Source organism: Rhincodon typus, chromosome 6 (genome assembly GCF_021869965.1).
Source record: "Rhincodon typus isolate 14 chromosome 6, sRhiTyp1.1, whole genome shotgun sequence".
NCBI classification, from domain to species: Eukaryota; Metazoa; Chordata; class Chondrichthyes; order Orectolobiformes; family Rhincodontidae; genus Rhincodon; species Rhincodon typus.
In genome coordinates this window covers 65,527,547-65,550,280 of record NC_063337.1, presented here as the reverse complement: position 1 = coordinate 65,550,280, position 22,734 = coordinate 65,527,547, and the positions used below count along the sequence as shown (strand labels likewise).

The window sequence follows — 22,734 nt, the reverse complement described above, 5'->3', positions numbered from 1 at the left end:
CCTAGACCCTTCTTCAGAAAGAAGGGTCTAGGCCCGAAACGTCAGCCTTCCTGCTTCTCATGCTGCTTGGCCTGCTGTGTTCATCCAGCTCTACACCTTGTTATCAAAGATGCCGGGGTGGTGGGTTTAGTGGGGAGTGTGGAGCGGACAAGGGAGTCGTGGAGAGAGCAGTCCCTACAAAAGGCAGATTGGGTGAGGAGGGAAATATCTCTTTGGTTGTGGGGTCAGATTGGAGGTGTTGGAAGTGGTGGAGAATGATACATTGGATGTGGAGGTCGGTGGGGTGATATGCTGCAGGAAGTGCTGTAACTGCCCCTACACCTCCCCCCTCACCTTCTATTTATTTCTGAGCTCCCTTCCCCCTCCCCATTTCTGAAGAAGGATCCCGACCAAAACATAAACTTTCCTGCTCCTTTGATGCTGCCTGGCCTGCTGTGTTCTTCTAGCTCCATGTGGTGTTATCTCTGACTCCAGCATCTACAGTTCTTGCTATTTCTGTGCACAGTATTTCCAGCTGTGGGCTAACCAATGTTGTATAAAGTTGTAACAGTATTTCCTTGTTACTATACTGTATACCCCGGATAATGAAGACAAACATCCTGTCTGCCTTATTTTCCACCATGTTTACCTGTGCTGAAGCCTTCACGAATCCATGAACTTGTACGCCAAGGTCCCTTTTTTCTTCAGTACTTCTTAGCAACCTACCATTCATTGTGTAAATCCTACCCTATTGGACCTCCCAAAATGTAGCACTTATCAGGATTAAATTTCATCTACCTTTGTCCTGCCCAATTTATCCAACCAATCAATATCAGACTGTAGCCTGAGACCATCCTCCTTGCTATTGACAACACCACTAATTTTCATGTCATCTACAATCATAATAATTTTAATTTCTACGTTCACTTCCACGTCTATAATGTAAAAGACAAACATCAAGGGTCCCAGCACAGATTCCTGTACACCACTGGTCACAGGCTTCCAATCACAAGACCAACCCTCCTCCATCACTCTTTGCCACCAAGCCAATTTTGGATGCAGTTTGCCAACTTTCCTTCATTCCCATGGGATCTTATCTTTTGGACTGGCCTTCCATGTGGGACCTTGTCAAGCACTTTACTGAAGTCCATGTGAACTTCATGCAACTTCACTACCCTCATCAATTAAGTTAGTCAGACAGGATCTCCATCTGCCAAATTCTTGCTGATGATCCCTGATCAATCTCTGCTTTTCCAAGTATTGGTTAAACCTGTCCCTCAGATGTTTTTCCAATAATTTCCTTACCACTGATGTTAGACTAACTTATCTTTAATTACCTGATCTATCCCCACTACCCTTCTTGAGCAAAGGAACCTCATTAGTTATCCTCCAGTCATCTGGCACTTCACCTATGACCAGTGAAGTATTAAATATCTCTGCCAGGGCCTCAGCAATCTCCTCCTTTGCATCCCATAGCAACCTGGGGTACGTCTCATTAGGGTCTAGGGATTTATGAACTTCTATGCCTACTAATCACGTAATACCACCTCCTTATTGATCTTAACATGCTCTTGAACCTCTCCACCCTGACACAAATGTCCAACTACAATGTCTTTCTTTAAAACCTCACCCATATCCACCGGCTCCATGTGCTGGTTGCCCCTTTAGTCTTTAATAGGCCTCCCACTTTCCTGATAATACTTTTGCTCTTAATGTACTTGTAAAATGCCTTGGGAGTTTTCTTTGATCCTGTCTGCCAAAGATGTTTCATGACCTCTCTTTGCCATCCTACTTTCATTTTTAAGCATTCCCCTATACTCTCTATACACCTAAAGGGCTTCCCCTGTTTTTAATTCTCTGTATATAGCGTAGGCGTCCTTCCTTTTCTTTATCAAACTCTCAATATCCCTTGATATCCAGGGCTCCATGGTTTTGCTGTCCTTCCCTTTCACCCTTGGAGAAAGGTGCCGTCCCTGAACTATCTTCATACTACTTTTCAAAGACTCCCACTTTCTAAATATGGACTTACCTGCAAGTAGTTGCTCCCAATCTAGGTTTATCACATCCTGTCTAATGATTTTGAAATTGGCCTTCACTCAGTTTAGACATTTAACCTCTGCACTAACCTTATCCTTTTCCATAATGACTTTGAAACTTAGAGTTCTGGTCATTACCCTTGGCTTAATTCCCTATGATTAGGTCTAACACTGTCCTATCTCTCTAGAACTACCTATGTACTGGAACAAGTACAACCTGTCCAACTCCTGGATGCAATCTAAAAATTCATTCCTGTCTAATCCCTTCGTACTATGGCAATCCTAATTACTGTTAGTAAAATTAAAATCCACTCCTACTATAACCTTGTTCCTCTCACACCTTTTTGGTTTGCCTCATATCTGCTCCTCTATCTCCCTCTGATTGTTATGAAGCCCCTGCGGTGTAATGCTGGCAAAACGATAGCTGCTTTTTTTATTTCTAAGCTCTATGCAGATGGCCTCATTTGTGGAGCCTTCTAAAACATCCTGTCTCATTACGACAGTGACAGTCGCCTTTATCAATAATGTAATGTCCCCATCTCTCTCTTACAGCTTCCCTCTATCATGTCTGAAACTTCTATAACCTGGATTGTTGAGCTGCTAGTCCTGCTGTTCCTTCAACCATGTCTCAATGATTGCAACAATATCACATTCCCACATGCTGATCAACGCTGTAAGTTTATCTGCCTTACCAGTCAGGCTCCTTGCATTAAAATGGATACAATTTAGCTTTCTGGTTCTCCCATGAACCTTATTTTCCCCATGTCTCCTCACCCTGCAGGACTGTCCTAGTATTCCTTTTATATCTACTTGAACCTTACTCCTGATCTTATTACCACTTTACTCCACTGCCAAATTAGTTTAAAACTTCCTGAACAGTAAGGATATTGGACTCGAGTTTGCACCTATCCTCCAAAGAGCATCCCACCCAGGCCCAGCCCCTTACCCTATCCACATAACCCCACATTTTAGCAAGGCTAATCCACCTAGTTTGCACGTTTTTGGGAGGTAACTAGAGTAACCAATGGAAACCTACACAGACACTGGGAAAATATGTAAACTCCACACAGGCAACTTGCCATGATTGGAATTGAGTCCCTGGCGCAGTGAACCAGTGGTGCCAAAAACAGCCACCATGCCACCCCTGAGACTTGGGTTGCTCTTCTAAGAGGAGAGGAGATTGAGAGGGGACATGATTGAGTTATATAAAATTATATGAGGGGCACAGATAGGGTAGCCAGGAAGAAATATTTTCCTTTGGTGGAGGAATCAATGACCAAGGGTACGGATTTCAGGAAAGGGCGCAGAGGTTTAGAGGGGATGTGAAGAAAACCTTTTTCACCCAGAAGGTGGTGGATATCTGGAACTCACTGTCGGTAAGGATTTTAGAGGGATAAATCCTCAAAATTTAAGAAGTATTTGGATCTGCATTTGCAATGCTAAGACATACAGGATTATGTGCCAATTGCTGGGAAATGAGATTAGAATAATTATGTGGTTGTTTATGACCAACACAGACTCCCTCAATAGGCTGAAAGACCCTTTATTTTGCTTTAGTGTTCTCTGACTTTATAGTTCACAGACATTGTGAGGATCTGAAAATTGTAATTTGTGGTTCACAAGTTATACGACTTGTTTGTCTGACAGGGGGAGTCTGTACTCTCGGCAACACCAGAGGAGAGTCGCTCTGAAGGATCAATTGGCTTTAACATTTACAAGAAGTATTTTCTAGCAGGTGCTAATGGTTTTATACTGATGGTTGCCATCATTCTCAATTTGGTGACACAAGTAAGTGACTATGTAGTCATTATAGATATTGAAAATGAATTTAAGAAATGACTTCATCTGAAATGTATGAGTCATATTTTTCTTATGCTTTGAGCAATCAGTTCTTTTGAAAAATAATGGACAGGTAGCTGCTGTGATTTAAGAACTTTCTTTTATGCACCCCCGGAATTGCATAAAGATCAATCTTTGGCTACTCATCAACGAACTGTTATTAATGATGGGTAATGTGAATCTGTTTCCTTCTGTATGCTGGCAATACACTTCTTTATATCTGTGATTTGCTTGATTTTGTTATTAGACTTATGTGATTTTAAGTTACTTAAGAACGTAGGAACAGGAGTAGACATTCATTCCCTTGTGCCTGTTTCACCATTCAATGAGAACGTGATTGATCTGTGGCCTCACTCCATATCCTTGTGCCTTTGGCCCATAACCCTTGATACCTTTGCTTTGCATATTTTGGGAAAAAGTCTGCGGCATTGGAAAATTAAAATGAAAAAGGATCATGGCAGAAACTCTCCTATAGCTGATGTCACACCTGGCGTAAAGGAAGATTGATACATGACTTCCAACGATTGTATCTCATTCTCAAGACATCAGTGCCGGAGCTAACCAAGGCAGTATCCTAGGCACGGCTGCTCCGTCAAAAACTTTACTTCCATCAGAAGGGTAGCACCGTCCATACTAATGATTGCAGAATGTTCAGATGCATTTGTAATTCCTCAGTTAAAGAAACATTCCATTCCCAAATGGAGCAATATCTGCACAATGCACCAGGAACTGGCCATTTTCAAGACAAGACCAAACCACCTCCCTTTGTTATTCAATGTCACTACTATATTCAAGTCAACTGTCTACAGAATCTTGAGAATACCAGAGACTAACCATTCAAAAGGTGTTCCTGTCAGAGCAGATCATTGTCTTGGTGTTCCATGGTGGGTGACTCTGCTCATGATGTCCTAATGTATTTCCACCGGTTAACAGGCACAATTGAAAAGTGTGATTGACTCTTAACTTTCCTGAATGAGTGGAGCTAGGACAACAATCCAGAAATTTGACATGATTCACTATGAAACAATTTACTCAATTGGAACCCCATCTGTCAACTTCATTCCCCCCACCACCGGTACATTATGTACATGCTCCAGGATGCACTTCTTTGTCAACTCTTTCCCATGAGCTCTGACAGTATTAGCAGATGAATACTACTGTCATATATTAATGTCACATCTGTATGTTGCATACTGTCCCTAACACTGTAATATTACATCATTCCTTTGTTATTGCTGGGTAAAAATCCTGCTGCTCCCAACCTAACAACATGCCTTCACCAGAAAGACTGCTGTAGTTCAAATAGGTTGTTCACTGTCAGTCTCAAGGAAAATTGAGACATCATTTCTGCCTGAGCAGGAATATATAACTAACGAAAGTCAATGCCGCTGGCTGATTTACTCCCCTGACTATTGACTATCTTAGAATTGTCCTTGTAAACCAATGTCTAAGTCATGTTCATACATCACGAAAGACAAGGGTCCCAACACTAAACCCTTCGAAAATCCATTGCAGATCTTCTTCCTGCCCAAAATATATCCATTAACTATGACTCTGTTTCCTGTCACTCAGCCAATTCTGTATTCATGTTGCTACTGCCATTTTTTTCCCAAGAACCGTAATTTTGCTCTCAAGCCTGTTGCATGGCACTGTATCAAACATCTCGAGTCTAGCATTTTAAAAGAGGTAATTGCTGACAAAATGGATGTATTTGTTTTGGTTTTCCATAATCCTATTGATTCTAGAATGGTCCCCATGAATTGGAAGGTAGCAAATATAACTCTTATGCTGAAGAAGGGAGAGGAAAAGACCTTATGACGTGCAAGGAGAAATAGACCACTCAACCCCTCAAGTCTACTCCAGAATTCAATGAGTTGTAGCTGATCTGATAATTTTCAACTCTATTTTTCTGCCTTCTCCACACAACCCTCGATTTCCTTATTGATTAAAAACCTGTTCATCTCAGCTTCAAATACACTTAATCACCCAGCCTCAATGGCTGTCTGCGGTAAAGAATTCCGCAGATTTGCTATCCTCTGAGAGAAGAAAGTCCTGCTTATCTCTGTCTTAGATGTGTACTCCCTGATTCTGAGATTATGCCCTCTGGTCCTAGACTCTCCCACAAAGAGAAAGGGCCTTTTCACATCTACCCGGTTAAGTTGCCCAAAAATCTTGTTTGTTCCAATAAGGTCACTCCTCATTCTTCTAAATTCCAATGGGCACTCCACTAGTTACAGGTTGCCTTCCTAAAAATGCCCGTCTTATCCCAACTCTGACTTGTATAAGAGATAGTAGGAACTGCCGATGCTGGAGAATCTGAGATTTCTGAAGAAGGGTCCAGACCTGAAATGTCAGCTTTCCTGCTCCTCTGATGCTGCTTGGCTGCTGTGTTCATCCAGCTCTACACCTTGTTATCTCTGACTTGTATAAGTTAGCTGAATCAGAATAATGATCCTAAATAAAGACCTCAGAATAGTACAGCACAGAAACAGACCCTTCGACCTATTTTGTCTATGCTGAGCATGGTGCTATTCTAAACTAAGGTCTGTATCCCTCTATTTCCTGTCCTTCACGTGTCCAAGTGCCTCTTAAACATTACTATTGTCTCTGATTCTACCACCTCTCCTGGCAGTCTCTTCCAGGCACCTACCACCCTCTGTGTTTCTTAAAAAAAACTTTCTCCTCTCACCTTAAACCTATTTCCCCTAGTATTTGACATTTCCACCCTGGGTAAAAGACTACAACTATCCAACCTATCGTGCCTCTCATAATTTTATATACCTCTATTAGGATGACCCTCAACCTCCAATGCTGTAATGAAAACAATGCAGTCCATCCTGAAAACCAGCCTTCCTTCCATTGACTTGATCTACACTTCTCGCTGTGTCAGGAAAGCAGCCAACATAACCAAAGACCACACACACACACACACACACACACCCAAACAAAAGTTTGAAAACATGTGCCAACAGATTTAAGAATAGACTTTTCCCACTGTTATCCGACTTATGAATGGACCTTTCATATATTAGAGTTGATCTTGTATACTTGTAACACTATATTCTGCATTCAGTTCTATTACCCTGATGTACTTGTGTAAGGTATGGTTTGTCTGGTTAGCACACAATATAATACTACGTGTTGTATCTCCATACATGTGACAATAATATATCAAATCAACCTCTCCTTATATCTGATACACTTCAATCCAGGCAACATTCCGGTAGAACTCTTTTGCACCCCGTCTAAAACCTCCACGTCCTTCCTGTAGTGAAGTGACCAGAACTGCATGTGCTACTCCAAATGTGGCTTGACTAAACTTTTATGCAGCTTCAACTTGACTTGCCAACTTTTATACTCAGTGCCCTGACTGATGAAGATAAGCATGCCCATTCGTCGTCTTTATCTCTCTACCTACTTGTGTTGCTACTTTCAGGGAGCTATGGACTTGCACCTCACGATCCCTATATATATAAGTGCTCTTCAGGACATTGCCATTTACTGTATACTTTCCTCTTGTGTTTGACATCTCAAAATGCACCACCTCACACAATTCCAGATTAAACTTCATTTGGCATTTCGCCGCTCAAGTCTCTAAAGTGATCTATATCCTGCTTTATCCTTTGATAACCTTCCTCATTATCCAGAACTCCTCCAATTTTTGTGTCATCTGCAAACTTAAAGTCAGACCACCTACATATTTATCCATATCATTTATATATATATTACAAACAACCGAGATCCGAGCACTCGTCCTTGCAGAACACCACTGGTCGTAGACCACCAGTCGGAAAAACAGCCCTCCAGAGCTATCCTGTCTTTGATGACCAGGCCAATTTTGCATTAATGTGCCAATTCACCATGAATGCCATGCAACTAAATCGCCTGGACCAGCCTACCATGAGGGACCTTGTTAAATGCTTTAGTAAAGTCCATGTAAACAACATGCCCTACCCTCATCAAACATCTTTGTTACTTTCTCAAAAAGCTGAACTACGTTTATGAGACAAGACCACCCCCATATAAAGTGGTGCTGCCTAGCCCTCATAGGTCCATTCTTCTCCAAATGTGAGTAAATCCTGTCCCTAAGAATTTCTTTGTTTTTATTTCTTATTCTTATTATATTTCTTATTATCGCTAAGAATATCCGATAGTTTCCCTTACAATGTTGTTAGGCTATCGGCCTATAATTTCCTGGATCATCCCTGTTGCCCTTCTTAAACAAAAGAACAACATTGGCTATTCTCCAGTGTTCTGGGACTTTGTGGCTAAAGAGGAAAGTGCAAATATGTCTGTCAAGGCCCCACCAATCTCCTTCCTTCAGTATCCTGGGATAGATCTCATCAAGACTTACTACCTTACTGTATTTCAAGACACCCGACACCGCCAGCACATTAATATTAACATGCCCCAGAATAATGCAATACCCTTCCCTATCATCAATGTCCTCGATGAATACCGATGCAAAGTACTAATTAAGGACCTCATCCCGTTCCTCTGGCTTCTCGCATAAATTCCCTCCTTTATCCGTGAGTGAATTTGCCCTTTCCCTAGCTACCCTCTTGCTCCTGATGTACATATAAAATGCCTTCAGATTTTTATTAATCCTCCTTGACAAGGATATTTCATGGCCTCTTCCAGCCCTCCTAGTTTCTTGTTTTAAGTTCTTTTCTGCTTCCTTTAAACTCTTTAATGGCCAAATTGATTTTAGTTTCCTAAACCTATCATTTGCTGCCTTTTCCTTTTTGACCAATCTTTCAATATCTCTTGTCATCTGAGGTTCCCGAATCTTACAATCCTGTCTTTCATCCTAATAGGAACATGCTGGTCCTTTAAATGACTCTCACATATCAGCTGTGTGTTTACCCTCAAACAGCTGGCTCCAATCTAATTTATCCAGTTCCTGCCCTAGCACTGTATTAAATTGCCTTCAAACCAATTTAGCACTTTCACCCAAGGGCCAGTCTTTTTCTTAACCATGGCTATTTAAAACTTATGGAATTATGATCACTGTTCCCAAAATGCTCCCCATTGAAACTTTGACCGCCTAGTCAGGCTCATTCCCCTGTACAAGGTCTAGTATGGTTTGTTCCCTTGATGGACTATCTACATGTCGTTTAAAGAAATCCTCCTGGAATCACAAAACAAATTCTGCCCTATCTAAGCCCCTGACACTCGGGGAGTTGCACTCAATATTAGGGAAGTTAAAATCACCCACTACAACAACCCTGTTGTTGTTGCATCTCTCCATGATCTGATTACTTTATCGCCTGCAGGATATTAGGAGACCTATCACATAACCCCATCAGAGTCTTTGCACCTTTCTTATTCGTAAGTTATAACCATATGGCCTCGCTGAATGAGCTAAACCCAGACATCCTCTCTGTGTGCTATACAGCTGTGAAATTTTCCTTGATCAGTAATGCAACTCCCCACCCCTCTCTGTCACACCTGAAACATCTAAACCTTAGAACATTGAGCTGCCGGTCCCGCCCTTCTCTCAACCAATATGTGCTAGGAATGCTGATCTCAATGTTGTGTACATCTTGAGCACTTTTTCAAATTCAGCTTTGCTGAGCTTCATGGTTAGATCAGCAATAGTAGGATTGTTCCTGAAACAAGAGGGATTGAAGGGAGAATTGATAATGATGCTCAAAATTACGATAACCGAGACAGGTAGAATTGATAATGATGACCAAAATTATTATTTAAGCTTTTTACCAATAAATACTAATTATTGTCTTGTAATTATTGTGTGGGCAATTATTAATGGGTGAGCTTGATCTTTTTTCTGGTAGTTTTACATTTTGCAAATTTTATTTTTGGTGGCCTTGTATGTCTGCCTGACACTATACCATTTGCCTTTGTACATACGTTGGCAGCTTTCTATTTTAAACTAGATAATCACAATGTGACATAATGTTGGCAGATGGAGAAATTTCATTTGTGTTGTGCAAGATTGCTACCTTCTGCATTCGTTGGAGACCAAATTGAATCAGATGAACATTTAAATCCAATAATTTACTTTTTCAATCCTGATGTCTAAATTTTCCTTTCTTCTGCTGTAGGTGTCTTATGTACTTCAGGATTGGTGGCTATCTTACTGGTAAGGTTAATTCCCTTAATGTTGTAGTATGTTTTGTTGGCCTTATTAACATTGGTCACTACTTTTAGTTTGAAAAAAAGTATCTGTACTGAAATCCCTTTGCCCCGTACACAATTTCATTTCTTACTCCATCTAAAATGTGGCCTTCTTATTCCGGCTGCTTTAGACTTTACTCATAATACCGTGGAATTAGTTTTCAAAGAAATATAGATAATAAGTGCATAAATTAATTTTTTGAACTGAGACTCTTGGAGCGTGTGGGAGCTGAGATGTTTCATCTACATTAAGAAATGAACATGAATCTTCTGGCCTTTCTGCATGCTCTACCCTTTTTCATATAACCTGATTTTGTAAACAAAAAACAAGTTTTAGTTTTAAAACATCAGCATCTACAAATTCTTGATCAAAATTAAGCACTTTAAATATAACATTGTAATGGTGAAGGAAACAGGCCAAAGAACATCCAGTTGCAGACTCTTTTTGTTTAGTTGCGTCATGGTCATATTTAATTCTATGTCTGCAGTATTTAAAAAATATTGTGGAGACTTGTACTTGCTCATGCCTTTTGAATCATCTCTAAATTGTAATACACACCTTTGGGCAATCCAGAAAAATAACACACTCCTGGACATTCCCTACAAATAAGAATAATTTCCAGAATAGTATACAGACAGTTCATATTTGACATATGCATATGTTTTTAAAGAAAAGTGTTTTCCTGCATAATGCAATGGTATTGTTACATTTCTACACTATATCACTAGTGACTGAAATCTAGCTTAGTAAGTTCAAACTAGACTGCACACACTACAACTGACAAATGCATATGAAATATTTTATGTAATATGTTGCGTTGTTTTTGTGTTTTTCAGGGCAACAAGTCAAGAGCAACTGAATACGACTCAAATAAGTAGTCAGAATAACACAATGCAACAGCTGGATGTTAACTTTTACTTGGGAATATATGCAGGTATAGAGAAGATGGTACTGTTTTGTTTAAAAATCAATTATTCAGTACTGTTCCATGATAGAATTTGTAAGAATTTCTCCCAGGCTCTGTCAATATCACTCTGGCGATGCATAAAACAGGTTCATTTGTCTTTGAATAATTTTTCCTTTCCTTTTCTCTGGGAAAGCATCTGCATGTAAACCTGACACTTAAGCTTCCAAGTTTTGTGAACCTGCAGGAATAATTTTGTATTTTGTAACACTTTAGCAGCAGCAAAATTAAGTGTTGGAAAAATTGTTCTTAGTAGCACATATAAAAATAGAAGATATTGATCCATGTAGCTTGTGCTTTACGTCGTTCTCTATGAATTTCCAAATCTGCTTCTCTATTGTACTTTTGACTGTGCTTCAAAAGTAGTTATTGTTGGTCAAGAGGGAATGTTACCAGGACATTAAACAAACAACGTACTCTTTAAAACTGGATCATTATGTTCACTGGAAACTCTAGATGAAATGTATTGTAATAAACTTGGACCCCTGAACAATACAGCACTCCCTCAATATGCTAATGAACTGTTGGTCAAAGTTACAGAGTTAAGTCCTGAAAATGGCTCAAATTTGCAATCTCTTAACCTCTAAGATGAGAATGGTAGTTATATTTTCGCTTATTTTGCTTTCTTTAACTTAACATTGAAATAGGTAAATTGTATGATTCATGCTTGCAATAAAATGATTGAATGAAAGATCCTGAGAAGCCTTTTGAACTTAAATTCTGCCTTTAAGAACATGAAATACAAAGAATTTAAAATGTTATAATTCAGTTTCTCATTGTTATATTCAAGGCAAATTGTTGCAGTGTTGTCATATTAAATAAATCGTTAATGTTGTAATCAGTTGATGAACTGACCAAAATTTATTTTCCTCCAGGTTTAACAATAGCTGTGATACTTTTTGGAATTACCCGAAGTTTGGTCATTTTCAATGTGTTGGTGAATGCATCACAGGAGTTGCATAACAGAATGGTTGCATGCATAATAAGAGCTCCTATTTTATTCTTTGATAGAAATCCAATTGGTAAGTGTACAATTCTATAAATTTCAAATTGAATAGTGTACAGCTTTTGTAATGCAGCAATAAGTTAGAATTATATTTGGAATGATGCACAACTACCACTAGGGGACAGTGTTCTCTAACTGACTGATGAAAAACATTGATTATTGTACAATAATAGCAAAAAAAATTTCTGGAAATACTCAATTGGTTTGACAGCATCTGTAAAGAGAAATGGACTTAACATTTCAGATCATGATGACTCCTCATCCGAACTGCTCTCATATTAAGTATCGTTTGTATGATGATAAACTAAGGCCTTCCTTGGTGTTTACAAATTTAAGTGTGATTTAAACCAAGTTATGGGGAATAAGTAGAGAAAATATTGTAACAATTAAAACAAAGAACTGCAGATGCTGGAGACCTGAAACAAAGCATTTTGATAAATGTTCACTGGACTCAGTGTTAACTCTGCTTTCTCTCCATAGTTTTGAATTTCTCCAGAAATTTCTGTTTATTTAGAGAAAATATCGCCACTTGTTGGCAAGTTAAGGTCTATGAGAACTTTCAGGGAAAGTGTTCTATACAAAAGTGTGGTGAAGTTTGGAATTGTCTACTACAAGTGACAATTGAAGCTGGATCAATGGTTTATTTTAAAGTGGAGTTTGATAGATTTTTGTTGACCAATGATGTTAAGGGTAATGAGGCAAAGGTAGACGTTTGCAGAGAAAGTAGGAACTGCCGATGCTGGAGTCTGAGATAACAAGGTGTAGAGTTGGATGAACACAGCGGGCCAGGCAGCATCAGAGGAGATGGAAAGCTGACGTTTTGGATCTGGACCCTTCTATGCAGTTAGGTTTCAGATTTGCCTTGAATGTTATGACTTTAAAAAGTACTTGGATGAGCATTTGAAATGTCATAACATGCAAGGCAGGATTAGTGTAGATTTAGAGCAGTTTTTGTCAGTACAGAATCAATGAGCCTGTTCTGTACCGAATGATTCTGTATCATTGCATGGCTAATGAAGATTGCGCTACTGATTGGCCTGCTTCTGCTCAATGTTCCCTCTAATGTCTGTTCACTGCAAGACCAGTCTTTTACCTAGTCCATCCTTTTTAAAATTGACTTGCAACCATGTATGAATGTCTGCATCTTGCGTGCAGTCAGTTTATTCAATCATTGCTTGTGAGCAGTCAGTCGCTTCATGTTACATGGTGGCACACCCTTGCAGGTTAGAGGATGCATTGTTCCTGGTCTTGTGTAATTATATGTGTACATACTGTCATTCATTTGAATTACTTCAGGTAACCTCCTGGTCAGTGACAACTCTCGGTAACTAATGTGTTTGTAAATTTAAATCGATGGAAAGTGTTCCTATAGATGATTCAAGGAAAAGGTGGAAACAAAAACTTGATTAACTACCTTTCTGTCCCCTGATGTAGTGATCTTTAAAGTATTCATCTCTGTAGATGAGCTTTAACATGTAACTACTGCCTGACACTATATCCAGAAATTAACTTTCCTGAATCTGGACCAGGCCTGTAAAACTACATTCAGGTGGAGTGAATCTTTCTCATTTTGGATGTTGAAATATGTCAAAAAAATAAATTAAGGTAGAAACATCTGACTCATTCACTTTGAACATAGTCCTTGATCTCCCTGGTGTTGATAGCTCTGACTGTGAGCTATGATTTAGTTCAATCAAGATAAAATGCAAAAATAGTTGTAAAGGAGACTTACAACATTTAACAGTATTTGTAACTATTGGACTTTGCCTTATTCATTATGTAAGTAAAATATGTTTTAATTTTCTTTAGTTTAGAGATTTAGTTAAGGACTTTGTTTCTTGCACATGAAATCATCAAATTTGAAAAAGGTAAAATGGAAAACAAAAGTGAATCAAGTAATTATGTAATATCAAACTTGGATTGTAAGAGCCTAAAATTGAATCCTTGATGAACTCAGCAAGAAAGCCCAGATAATTTTGATTCACAGAGAGATTCACAGCAGGAAGGTAATCTGTCTGTGCTAAGCTAGTTAGTCTGAACCAAAATTACATTTTGTATGGCTGCCCAAGTTAGGGTAGGAAAAATTAGCTAGAGTACATGATCTCTGCAGAAAGTGCAAAGATCTTGCAAAACAGGACCAGAATAACCTGAAAAATCCCTTTTGCTCCTGAACAGCTTGTTCAATAATATTAGAGGCAACCTTCGAATGACCATTTAGGGGACGTGCAAGCAGAGTCCAACTCCTTCTCAATGTAGAGGAAAAGGAATAAAATAGCAGAAAAACAAATTAAGGAGAGATTGAGTCGTAAGAAGTTGCATATTTTTGAGAGTATAGGAGTATAGAGGGCAGCACGGTGTCTCAGTGATTAGCACTGCTGTCTCACAGCACCAGGGACCCAGGTTCGATTCCACCCTCGGGTGACTGTCTGTGTCGAGTTTGCACATTCTCCCCGTGTCTGTGTGGGTTTCCTCCCACAGTCCAAAGATGTGCAGGGTAGGTGGATTGGCCATGCTAAATTGCCTGTAGGTTCAGGAATGTGTAGTTTAGGTGGGTTATAGGGGGATGGGTCTGAGTGGGATGCTCCAAGGGTCAGTGTTGACTTGTTGGGCCAAAGGGCCTGTTTTCACACCGTAGGGATTCTATGATGAACAAATCACTTAGAATATTAGTCTTGATTGCAAAATATTTGCGTGTTTTGGCAAGAATGTGTCTGTAATATATAGTGGAAGTGTTGGGCATAAGAAGAGAAACTAAAATTCTTAGAGATAGTTCAGCAATGGAAATGATATGGGAATTCTATGAAAGACAAAAGATGTCAAAAATTACAAACCTAATTAATGAAGGACTACCAACAGCATACAGCACAACAGTCATTAGACTTTAAAGTACTTTCTTGACTGTAAAGTACTTTGGGATATCTATTGATCAAGAAAAGTATCATATAGATACAAGTTTTTCTTTCAGGGTGAGGTCATCAAAGGTTCGAGTATTTAGGCACAAATGAGAAACATAAAGGGTGGGTGGATGCCAGGTTAGAGCTAGAGAGGTCTGATTCCTCCAAGCCTGTCAGGAGTTTGGACAGAAGTTTTAAAAAATAAACTTTACCTTTACTGTCTTGTCTAGTTGGCATCTCTACTGTGGTTTTGCCTTGCCAGCTTCTAATAAATCAGCAAAGGTGACTTGGTGCCAAGCACAAATAAGCAACCTCAGGCCAAGAAGTCAACTTGGACTACTCTTAACCGCTCACACTGTTCTTGCTGAGCAAGGGCAATCAAAGAGTCAAAGTTTTTGAAAGAAACTAAACAGACATTATTCTCTCGGACATTGATGCTGGAGATGAAGTTGTAGTACGCTGGATATTCCTTCACAGTCACAGTTATAATACAGTAGAATAGTAGTGGGAAAGGGATAAAAATAAGGCAACATATATGCTAAGAACATTGCTGTCCTGAACTTGATTCTACTTGTATGACTTCCTGGGCCTGACTTTTCAGCTAATATTGCTACTGACAACTGCTTCCTGAGATTGGTCAGTGAAGGATGATACCGCTGACTGACAGTGGCGATACATCAGAATCATTTTAATGGATGGAACAAGCTCTATTGAAACTTCCCTCCATTTCAACCCAATGCCTTAATTTCCAGGACTCATGCACCCTTTAAATAGTCAGCAGGCAGTGGTCTAACTGCAGAACTACTGTGCATGTTGGTAGCAGTGGTATGAATCCTGCTGGGATCCTGCACTGCATGAACAGACCTGACTCAGAGAAATGGGGTCAGGTTAATTGGCAAACTGACCCATGACAAAAACATCATGCAGACGGAAATCCAGACCAAATTGTTCATCTACTACACTGCTGTGCACTTTGAGAAAATGGTCTGAAGGGAGTTAATAATGGTAGTATGGGATTATCAGAAAAGTTGATTTGGTTGATGATTCAAGGAAGTAACAGTAAGAAATGAACCTGGGGAATGCCCGAGGTAAAGAAAAATGAGTCTGAGAATGTGTTGTCAATCACTGTACAATTTGAATGATTTATGAGAAAAAAAAATGACAAACTTGACTTGCATTTAAGCTTAACACACTTAAAGTTCAAAGAACTAGATTAGCTGTTTGAAAACCAATGCTGGTAGATATTGCTTAATGTCCTATAAGAAATGAACAAGCTTTCATTGAACCTTAGTTATTTCTTAAATCATAGTAATTAGTATTTACTTTAATCTGGTACAGGGATATAGTTTGGAACAGAGTTAAATGAACAAGGAGGTCTATCTCTTTGTAAATTGGAAGCAAGCACATTTGAAATGAGTTTTTAAATTTCCTATTTTTCCTTCTAGTCCCTCCACAATTGAAACGAAAACTAAAACAGTCAACTGAAATTTAGACAGCCTCAAATCTTTCATCAACTTCTCTTTTTATTTTATTGCAAATAACAAATGCTTAGGAATGTGTTTACAAGACTATGTAACACTTAACAAGTTTAGATGATTAAATAAGCTGAATGATTTATGCAGTGTAGTCTGTCAAGATAGTAAAAGAAGATAAATTAACAAAGTATGATTCTGGATGCCCATGTTACTTTTTGTCGACATAACCCTAATGGAATATTTGATCCAGGTCAATACATTTACATATTTCCCTTCTATACACTTTAAAAAAGTGACTTTAGCACTGTCCCCAGGCAAGAGTGCAGAGCCAGGACTTTTACTGACTCCACAAGCTGAACCAGTTTGGATTTCTATCCTGGCGTGGTAGGGTTTCTTGGAAGATTGGCTGGATGATCTCAATATGCATGTGGACTGCCAGCTATGGCACTGGTTGGCCACATGGCTCCCTGCACTAGCACTGTCCCATATTTCATTTAAAAAAGAACTCACACTCCCCATCCATACTAACCCATGCCACTTATGCCCTCCATGCCCCTGTATACCCTTCTAGCCGTCATGCTGGACAATATTTCCTATGGCAACTTAGTGTCAACTCATGCCAAGCTATACCACCCTCTACCATTGCCCAGCATTGCTGGCTCTGGATAGTGAGACTACCAAAATGGAATTTGAATAGTGGCAGGTACTCATTAAATGGCCAGCTGCCTCCACAACCGACCAGAGCAAGGCCCTGCTTACCACGCAGCAGTTACACACAACGTACAAAATAAGACGTTTGCTGGTGGTGGAAGCAGATTTGGTAGAATCATGTTCAGGTTAACGATGATGCTGGGAGGTATGTTGCCCAGTTTTGATCCCATTCCAAGCAGGATGTCAACCCATTCCCAAGATCACCTCTGTGAAAATCAGAAATGACATATTCAGAGGAACGTTTAATTTTGGGGTCTTTCACTAATCACAGTAAAAATATGGGCCATTGCTTTTCACAAACATAGAATCTTCATAGCTCATGATGCCTATGTATTATAACATAAGACTATACATAGAACAACATAGAACTGTACAGCACAGGAACAGGCCCTTCGGCCCACGATGTTGTGAATGAAACTAATGAAACTAATCCCTTCTACCTGCTCTTGGTCCATATCCCTCCATTCCTTGCATATTTGTATGCTTAACTAAGAGTCCCTTAAATGCCCATATCATATTTGCTCCACCACCACCCCTGGCAGTAGGTTCCAGACTGTTCCCACTCTGTGTTTAAAAAAAAACTTGCCCATCACGCCTTCTTTGAACTTTCCTCCCTCACCTTAAATGCATGCCCCCTAGTATTAGATTTTTCAAGTCTGGGAAAAACAACCTGAGTTTTTCTAGCCTCCTTATACCTCATGCCCTCTATTCCAGGCAGAATCCTCGTAAACCTCTTCTGCACTCTCTCCAAAGCCTCTACATCCGTCCTATAATTTGGCGAACCGAATTGAATACGATACTGTAAGTGTGACCTAACCAAAGTCTTATAAAGCTGCAACATCACATCCTGACTCTTGTATGCATTTCCCTGACCAGTAAAGGCAAGTGTGCCATACACCTTCTTTACCACCCTATCGACTTGCGTGGCCACTTTCAGGGAGCTGTGGACTTGAACTCCAAGATCCTTCTGTACATCAGTGCTGTTCAGGGTCCTGCCATTAACCGTATGCTTTTCCGTAACATTTGATCTCCCAAAGTGCAGCACCTCACACTTACCGGATTAAATTTTATCTGCCATTTTTCCATCCATACCTGCAACTGACCTATATCCCGCTGCATCCTTTGATAATCTTCTACACTATCCCCAACTCTACCGATCTTTGCATCATCTGCAAACTTACTAACCCGCCCATCTACATTTTCATCTAAGTCATTTATCTAATCACAAACAGCAGAGGTGCCAGTATGGATCCCTCCGGAACACCACTAGTCACGGACCTCCAGTCTGAAAAACACCCTTCCACCAGTACCTTCTGTGTTCAATAGGCAAGCCAATTCTGAATGCACACGACCAAGTCACCATGGATCCCATGCATCCTAATCTTCTGGATGAATGTATCATGAGGGTCCTTGTCGAAAGCCTTACTAAAATCCATGTAAACAACATCCACTGCTGTGCCCTCATTGATCACCTTTGTCACCTTTTCGAAAAATTCAATCAAGTTAGTAAGGCATAAACTACCCTGCACAAAGCCATGCTGCCTGTCCCTAAATAGGCCATGCTTTTCCAAATGTGCGTGAATCCTATCCCTAAGAATTCTCTCCAATAGCTTCCCAACCACCGATGTGAGAGTCACCAGTCAACAGTTTCCTATTTCCCTTTGTAAGCAGAGGAACAACATTAGCTACTTGCCAGTCCTCCCAGAACTCTCCTTGCTAACCACTGGATAAAAAGATCTTGATGAATGCCCCATCAACCTTCTCTCTTGCCTCTCTCAAAACGTAGGGTAGATACCATCCGACCCTGGGAACTTATCCACCTTAATGCTCTTCAAGAGCTCTAGCATCACTTCTTTCCTGATCTGAAAATTTTCCTAGCATATTAGCATGCGCCACATAAATCTCACTATCCTTCACATCCTTTTCCTGAGTGAGTACTGGTGTAAAGGACTCATTTAGGATCTCACCCACATTCTCTGCCTCCAAGCACAAGTTCCATCCTTTATCCTTGAGTGATCCTACCTTCTCCCTAGTTATCTTCTTGTTTTTAATGTATGTATAGAATGCTTTGGGATTCTCTTTAACTCTACTTGCCCAGGTCATTTCATGGCCCCTTCTTGATCTCCTAATTCCCTGCTTGAGTACTTCTCTGCTTTCCTTCTATTCCTCACGGGCCCTGTCTGAATTTAGGTTCCTAAACCTTACATGTGCTTCTTTTTACCTTTTGACTAAATTCACAACCTCCCTCGTTATCCAAGGATCCCCTACCTTGCCATCCTTGTCCTTCCTCCTAAGTAGAACATGCTGTCTTGAACTCTTCCCAACAGGTCTTTAAAGAGTTCCTACATGTCAAATGTGGACTTGCCTGATAACAGACCTCCCAATTAACACTCCCTAGCTCCTACTTAATACTGACATAATTTGCCCTCCCCCAATTTAGTACCTTCTTGCAAGGTCCTGACTTATCCTTGTTGATAGCTATCTTAAAAAATAAGGAGTTATGATCACTGTTTCCAAAATGCTGTCTTGCTGAGAGGTTAGTAGCCTGGCCAGACTCATTAGCTAATACAAAGTCCAGAATGGTCTGTCCTCTAGTTAGATTTCCACATACTGTTTCAAAAAACCCTCTTGGATGCACTTTACAAATTTGATTTACAAATTCTGGCCCATCTAAGCTTCTTGCTCTAAGGCAGGCCTAGTCAAAATCTGGGAAATTAAAGTCACCCACTATGACAACTCTGTTTTTATTGCATCTTTCCATACTCTGCCTACATATTTGTTTCTCAATAGCTCAGTGGCAGGTGGGGGGCCTATAGCATAATCCTATCAGAGTGTTTGCACCCATCTGTGATGAGTGATGCTGTTGATAATTTCTAAAAGGAGTCATACATACAGCTGCCAGACATTCTGCAACAAATATTTTATGATTTAGTTATTTAAATTCCTGCAGTGTCCTCCCAATGTTCACTACTAAATGCATCAAGTCTTTGCCTCAGAGAGTTGAGAGCCTTTGGAATTCTTTGCCACAGAGTGCTGTGGGGTCAGAGTCCTTGTGTACATTTAAGGCTGAAATAGATTATTTTATCAGTAGTGCAGCATGTTGGCACTATGGTTAGCACTGCTGCCTCACATAGCCACCTGGGTTCGATCCCACCCTCAGACGACTGTCAGTGTGGAGGTTGCACATTCTCCCCGTGTCTGTGTGGGTTTTCTCTGGGTGCTCCAGTTTCTTCCCACAGTCTAAAGAGGTAGATTAGCCATGCTAAATAACCACATAGTGTCCAGGGATATGTAGGCTACGTGTGCATGGGAATTGCAGAGTTACAGGGGTAGGGCAGATGGATGGGCCTGGGTGGGGGATGCTCTTTGGAGTATCAATGTGGACTTGTTAGGCCAAATGACCTCTTTCCACACAGTAATACACTTTAGCATAGTGTAATAAAGTAGGGGAATCAAAACTTGTGTAGAAAATGTAGCAATGTGGACATGAGGAATGTCTGGTCAGCCATGATTCCTTTGAATGGCAGAGCAGGCTCAAAGGGTTAAATCATTTACTGATGTTTTCCCTTCTGGGGGAATCTAGAATGAGGGCGTAGGATTAAGAAAACGTTTTCCATTTAAGATTGAGTTCAGGCAGAAATCTGTCAGAGAATCAAGTCTTTGGAACTAGCTTCAACAGAGACCATCAGAGGCTGGGTCATTGAATACATTCAAGGTTGAGTTAGGCAGGTTTTTAATCTACATGGGAGTGTAAAGATAAGGGTTGGGGGAGCATAAAATGGAGGTAAGGCCAATACAAGATCAGGAATGATGTTATTAAATTTTGGAGCAGCGTCAATCGTCATTGAGTCATACAAACTAGAAATAAGCCCTTTGGCCCATCATGTTTATGCTGACCAACACACAGCAAGCCTCACTAATGCCATATATCTGCCTGCTATGCCCTGGCCTTTTATGTGCCCATCTAGGTGCTTTTTAAATGTTGGTAAAGTACCTTTCTCTACCACCCTTTCAGGCAGCACATTCATATTTCTGTCACTCGCTGGGTGAAAACAAAAATCCTTATCTTTCATCTAAACCACATACTTTTCACCTTAAACTTTAGTCTTAGACAATTCTGCCATGGGAAAAGATTCTCACCATCTATACTATTTGTGCCTTTCATTATCTTGTATATCTCAATCAGATCCTGCCGCCCCCCGCCCCCCCTGCCCCCTCCGCAGCCTGGCATACATCATATCAGGCCCTGGGGATTTATATACCTTTTTGCCTGCTAAAACATTTAATACCTCCCTGTTAATCTTAAACTGTTCTAGAACCTCACCATCTGATCTGAGATCTCTACCTATTCTAGTCACAATTCCTGATGGTGGTATTATTTCTGCCTTTTGTTCTGGATGGCTATGGTTTACTAGTTAATGGAGTGCAAGAAAAGAAACTGTGAGTGAAAGGACAGTACTACCTGAATAAGGATGTGTGCCATTATTCAGTTTGAATTTTGCCTTTGCACGGTGGCTCAGTGGTTAGCACTGCTGCCTCACAGTGCCAGGGACCCACGTTCAATTCCAGCCTTGGGTGACTGTGTGTGGAGTTTGTACATTCTCCCTGTGTCTGAATGGGTTTCAGCTGTGTGCTCTGGTTTCCTCCCACAGTCCAAATCTTTGCAGATTAGTTGGATTGGCCATGTTAAATTGCCCGAAAGTGTCCAGGGATGTGCAAGTTAGGTGGATTAGCAATTGTAAATGTGGGATTATGGATAGAGGGGGAGAGGTTGGTTCTGGGTAGAATGTTCTTCAGAGCATCAGGCCGATGGGCCGAATGGCCTTCACACTGTGGGGTTTCTATAATTCCTAAAAATACAGATTTTATTCCCTTCAAACCAGAATTCATAGTTGAAGGTCACATGGTTCTGCCCAGAGCCTCCTAAGTGATCAATTTGCCTTTGTAGTTGATTTCTTGCATTTCAATAATAGAGTAAACTATCTTCTTTATATTTGGATTGTTTAAGTTGTTTGTTGGATACTTTCAGATGTTTTAAAGTTTATTCATCAGTGTGACTCACCTAATTATGCAAGTTTTGCCAACAAATGCAGGGTATTGGAGTGTGATAGCTATTTATCAGTGCCTAGAAGAGGTGCGGTTGGACTTGTTTGGTTGTTGACTTTTAAAACATCATATTTTTACAGTTGTAGGCAGACTTTATCTATTATCAGGGTGTGACACTATAGAGTAGCTTTAAGGGAGGTGTACTTGAACTGCAAATAATGTCACAGACTTCATGTACTATTATAATGCAATTACAGTTACTGTTATCTGGTTGCTGTTGTGTTGCTATCAGTAACCATGATAAAACAAACTGCTGTTAGGAAATACATTTAAAAACTTATGCTGACCACTGTGGAATACAACATTGAAATTTCACTTATCAGCACAGATCTTTGAATATATTTTCATACTGTGGTCATAATAGTTATGGGTTACAGTGACAAAGATACTTTCGATTGTGATTCAGAATGTCAACAATTAAAAATTAAATATTCATGATCCTTTTAAAGTGTGTATCATAGATAAGAGATATTGTTTACAGAAGAGTTAGTAGTTTAGATTTAAAGATGCAAATTTATTTGTTATTTGACAAAGGCAGCTCTCCATATTTAAATATGATATAATTTAATGAACAACAGTTTG

General features: G+C 39.9%; 1 protein-coding gene across 1 annotated transcript in view; it reads left to right on the top strand.

Moving 5' to 3' along the window:
* The window catches only part of abcc4 (ATP-binding cassette, sub-family C (CFTR/MRP), member 4), a 458,391-nt gene that overhangs the window by 239,963 nt on the left and 195,694 nt on the right, over positions 1-22,734 (top strand). Inside the window, exons 16-19 of the mRNA XM_048598320.1 lie at positions 3,663-3,803; positions 9,923-9,960; positions 10,833-10,930; positions 11,836-11,982. Coding sequence (XP_048454277.1) covers positions 3,663-3,803; positions 9,923-9,960; positions 10,833-10,930; positions 11,836-11,982 — 424 coding nt within the window. The remainder of the gene's footprint in view (positions 1-3,662; positions 3,804-9,922; positions 9,961-10,832; positions 10,931-11,835; positions 11,983-22,734) is intronic.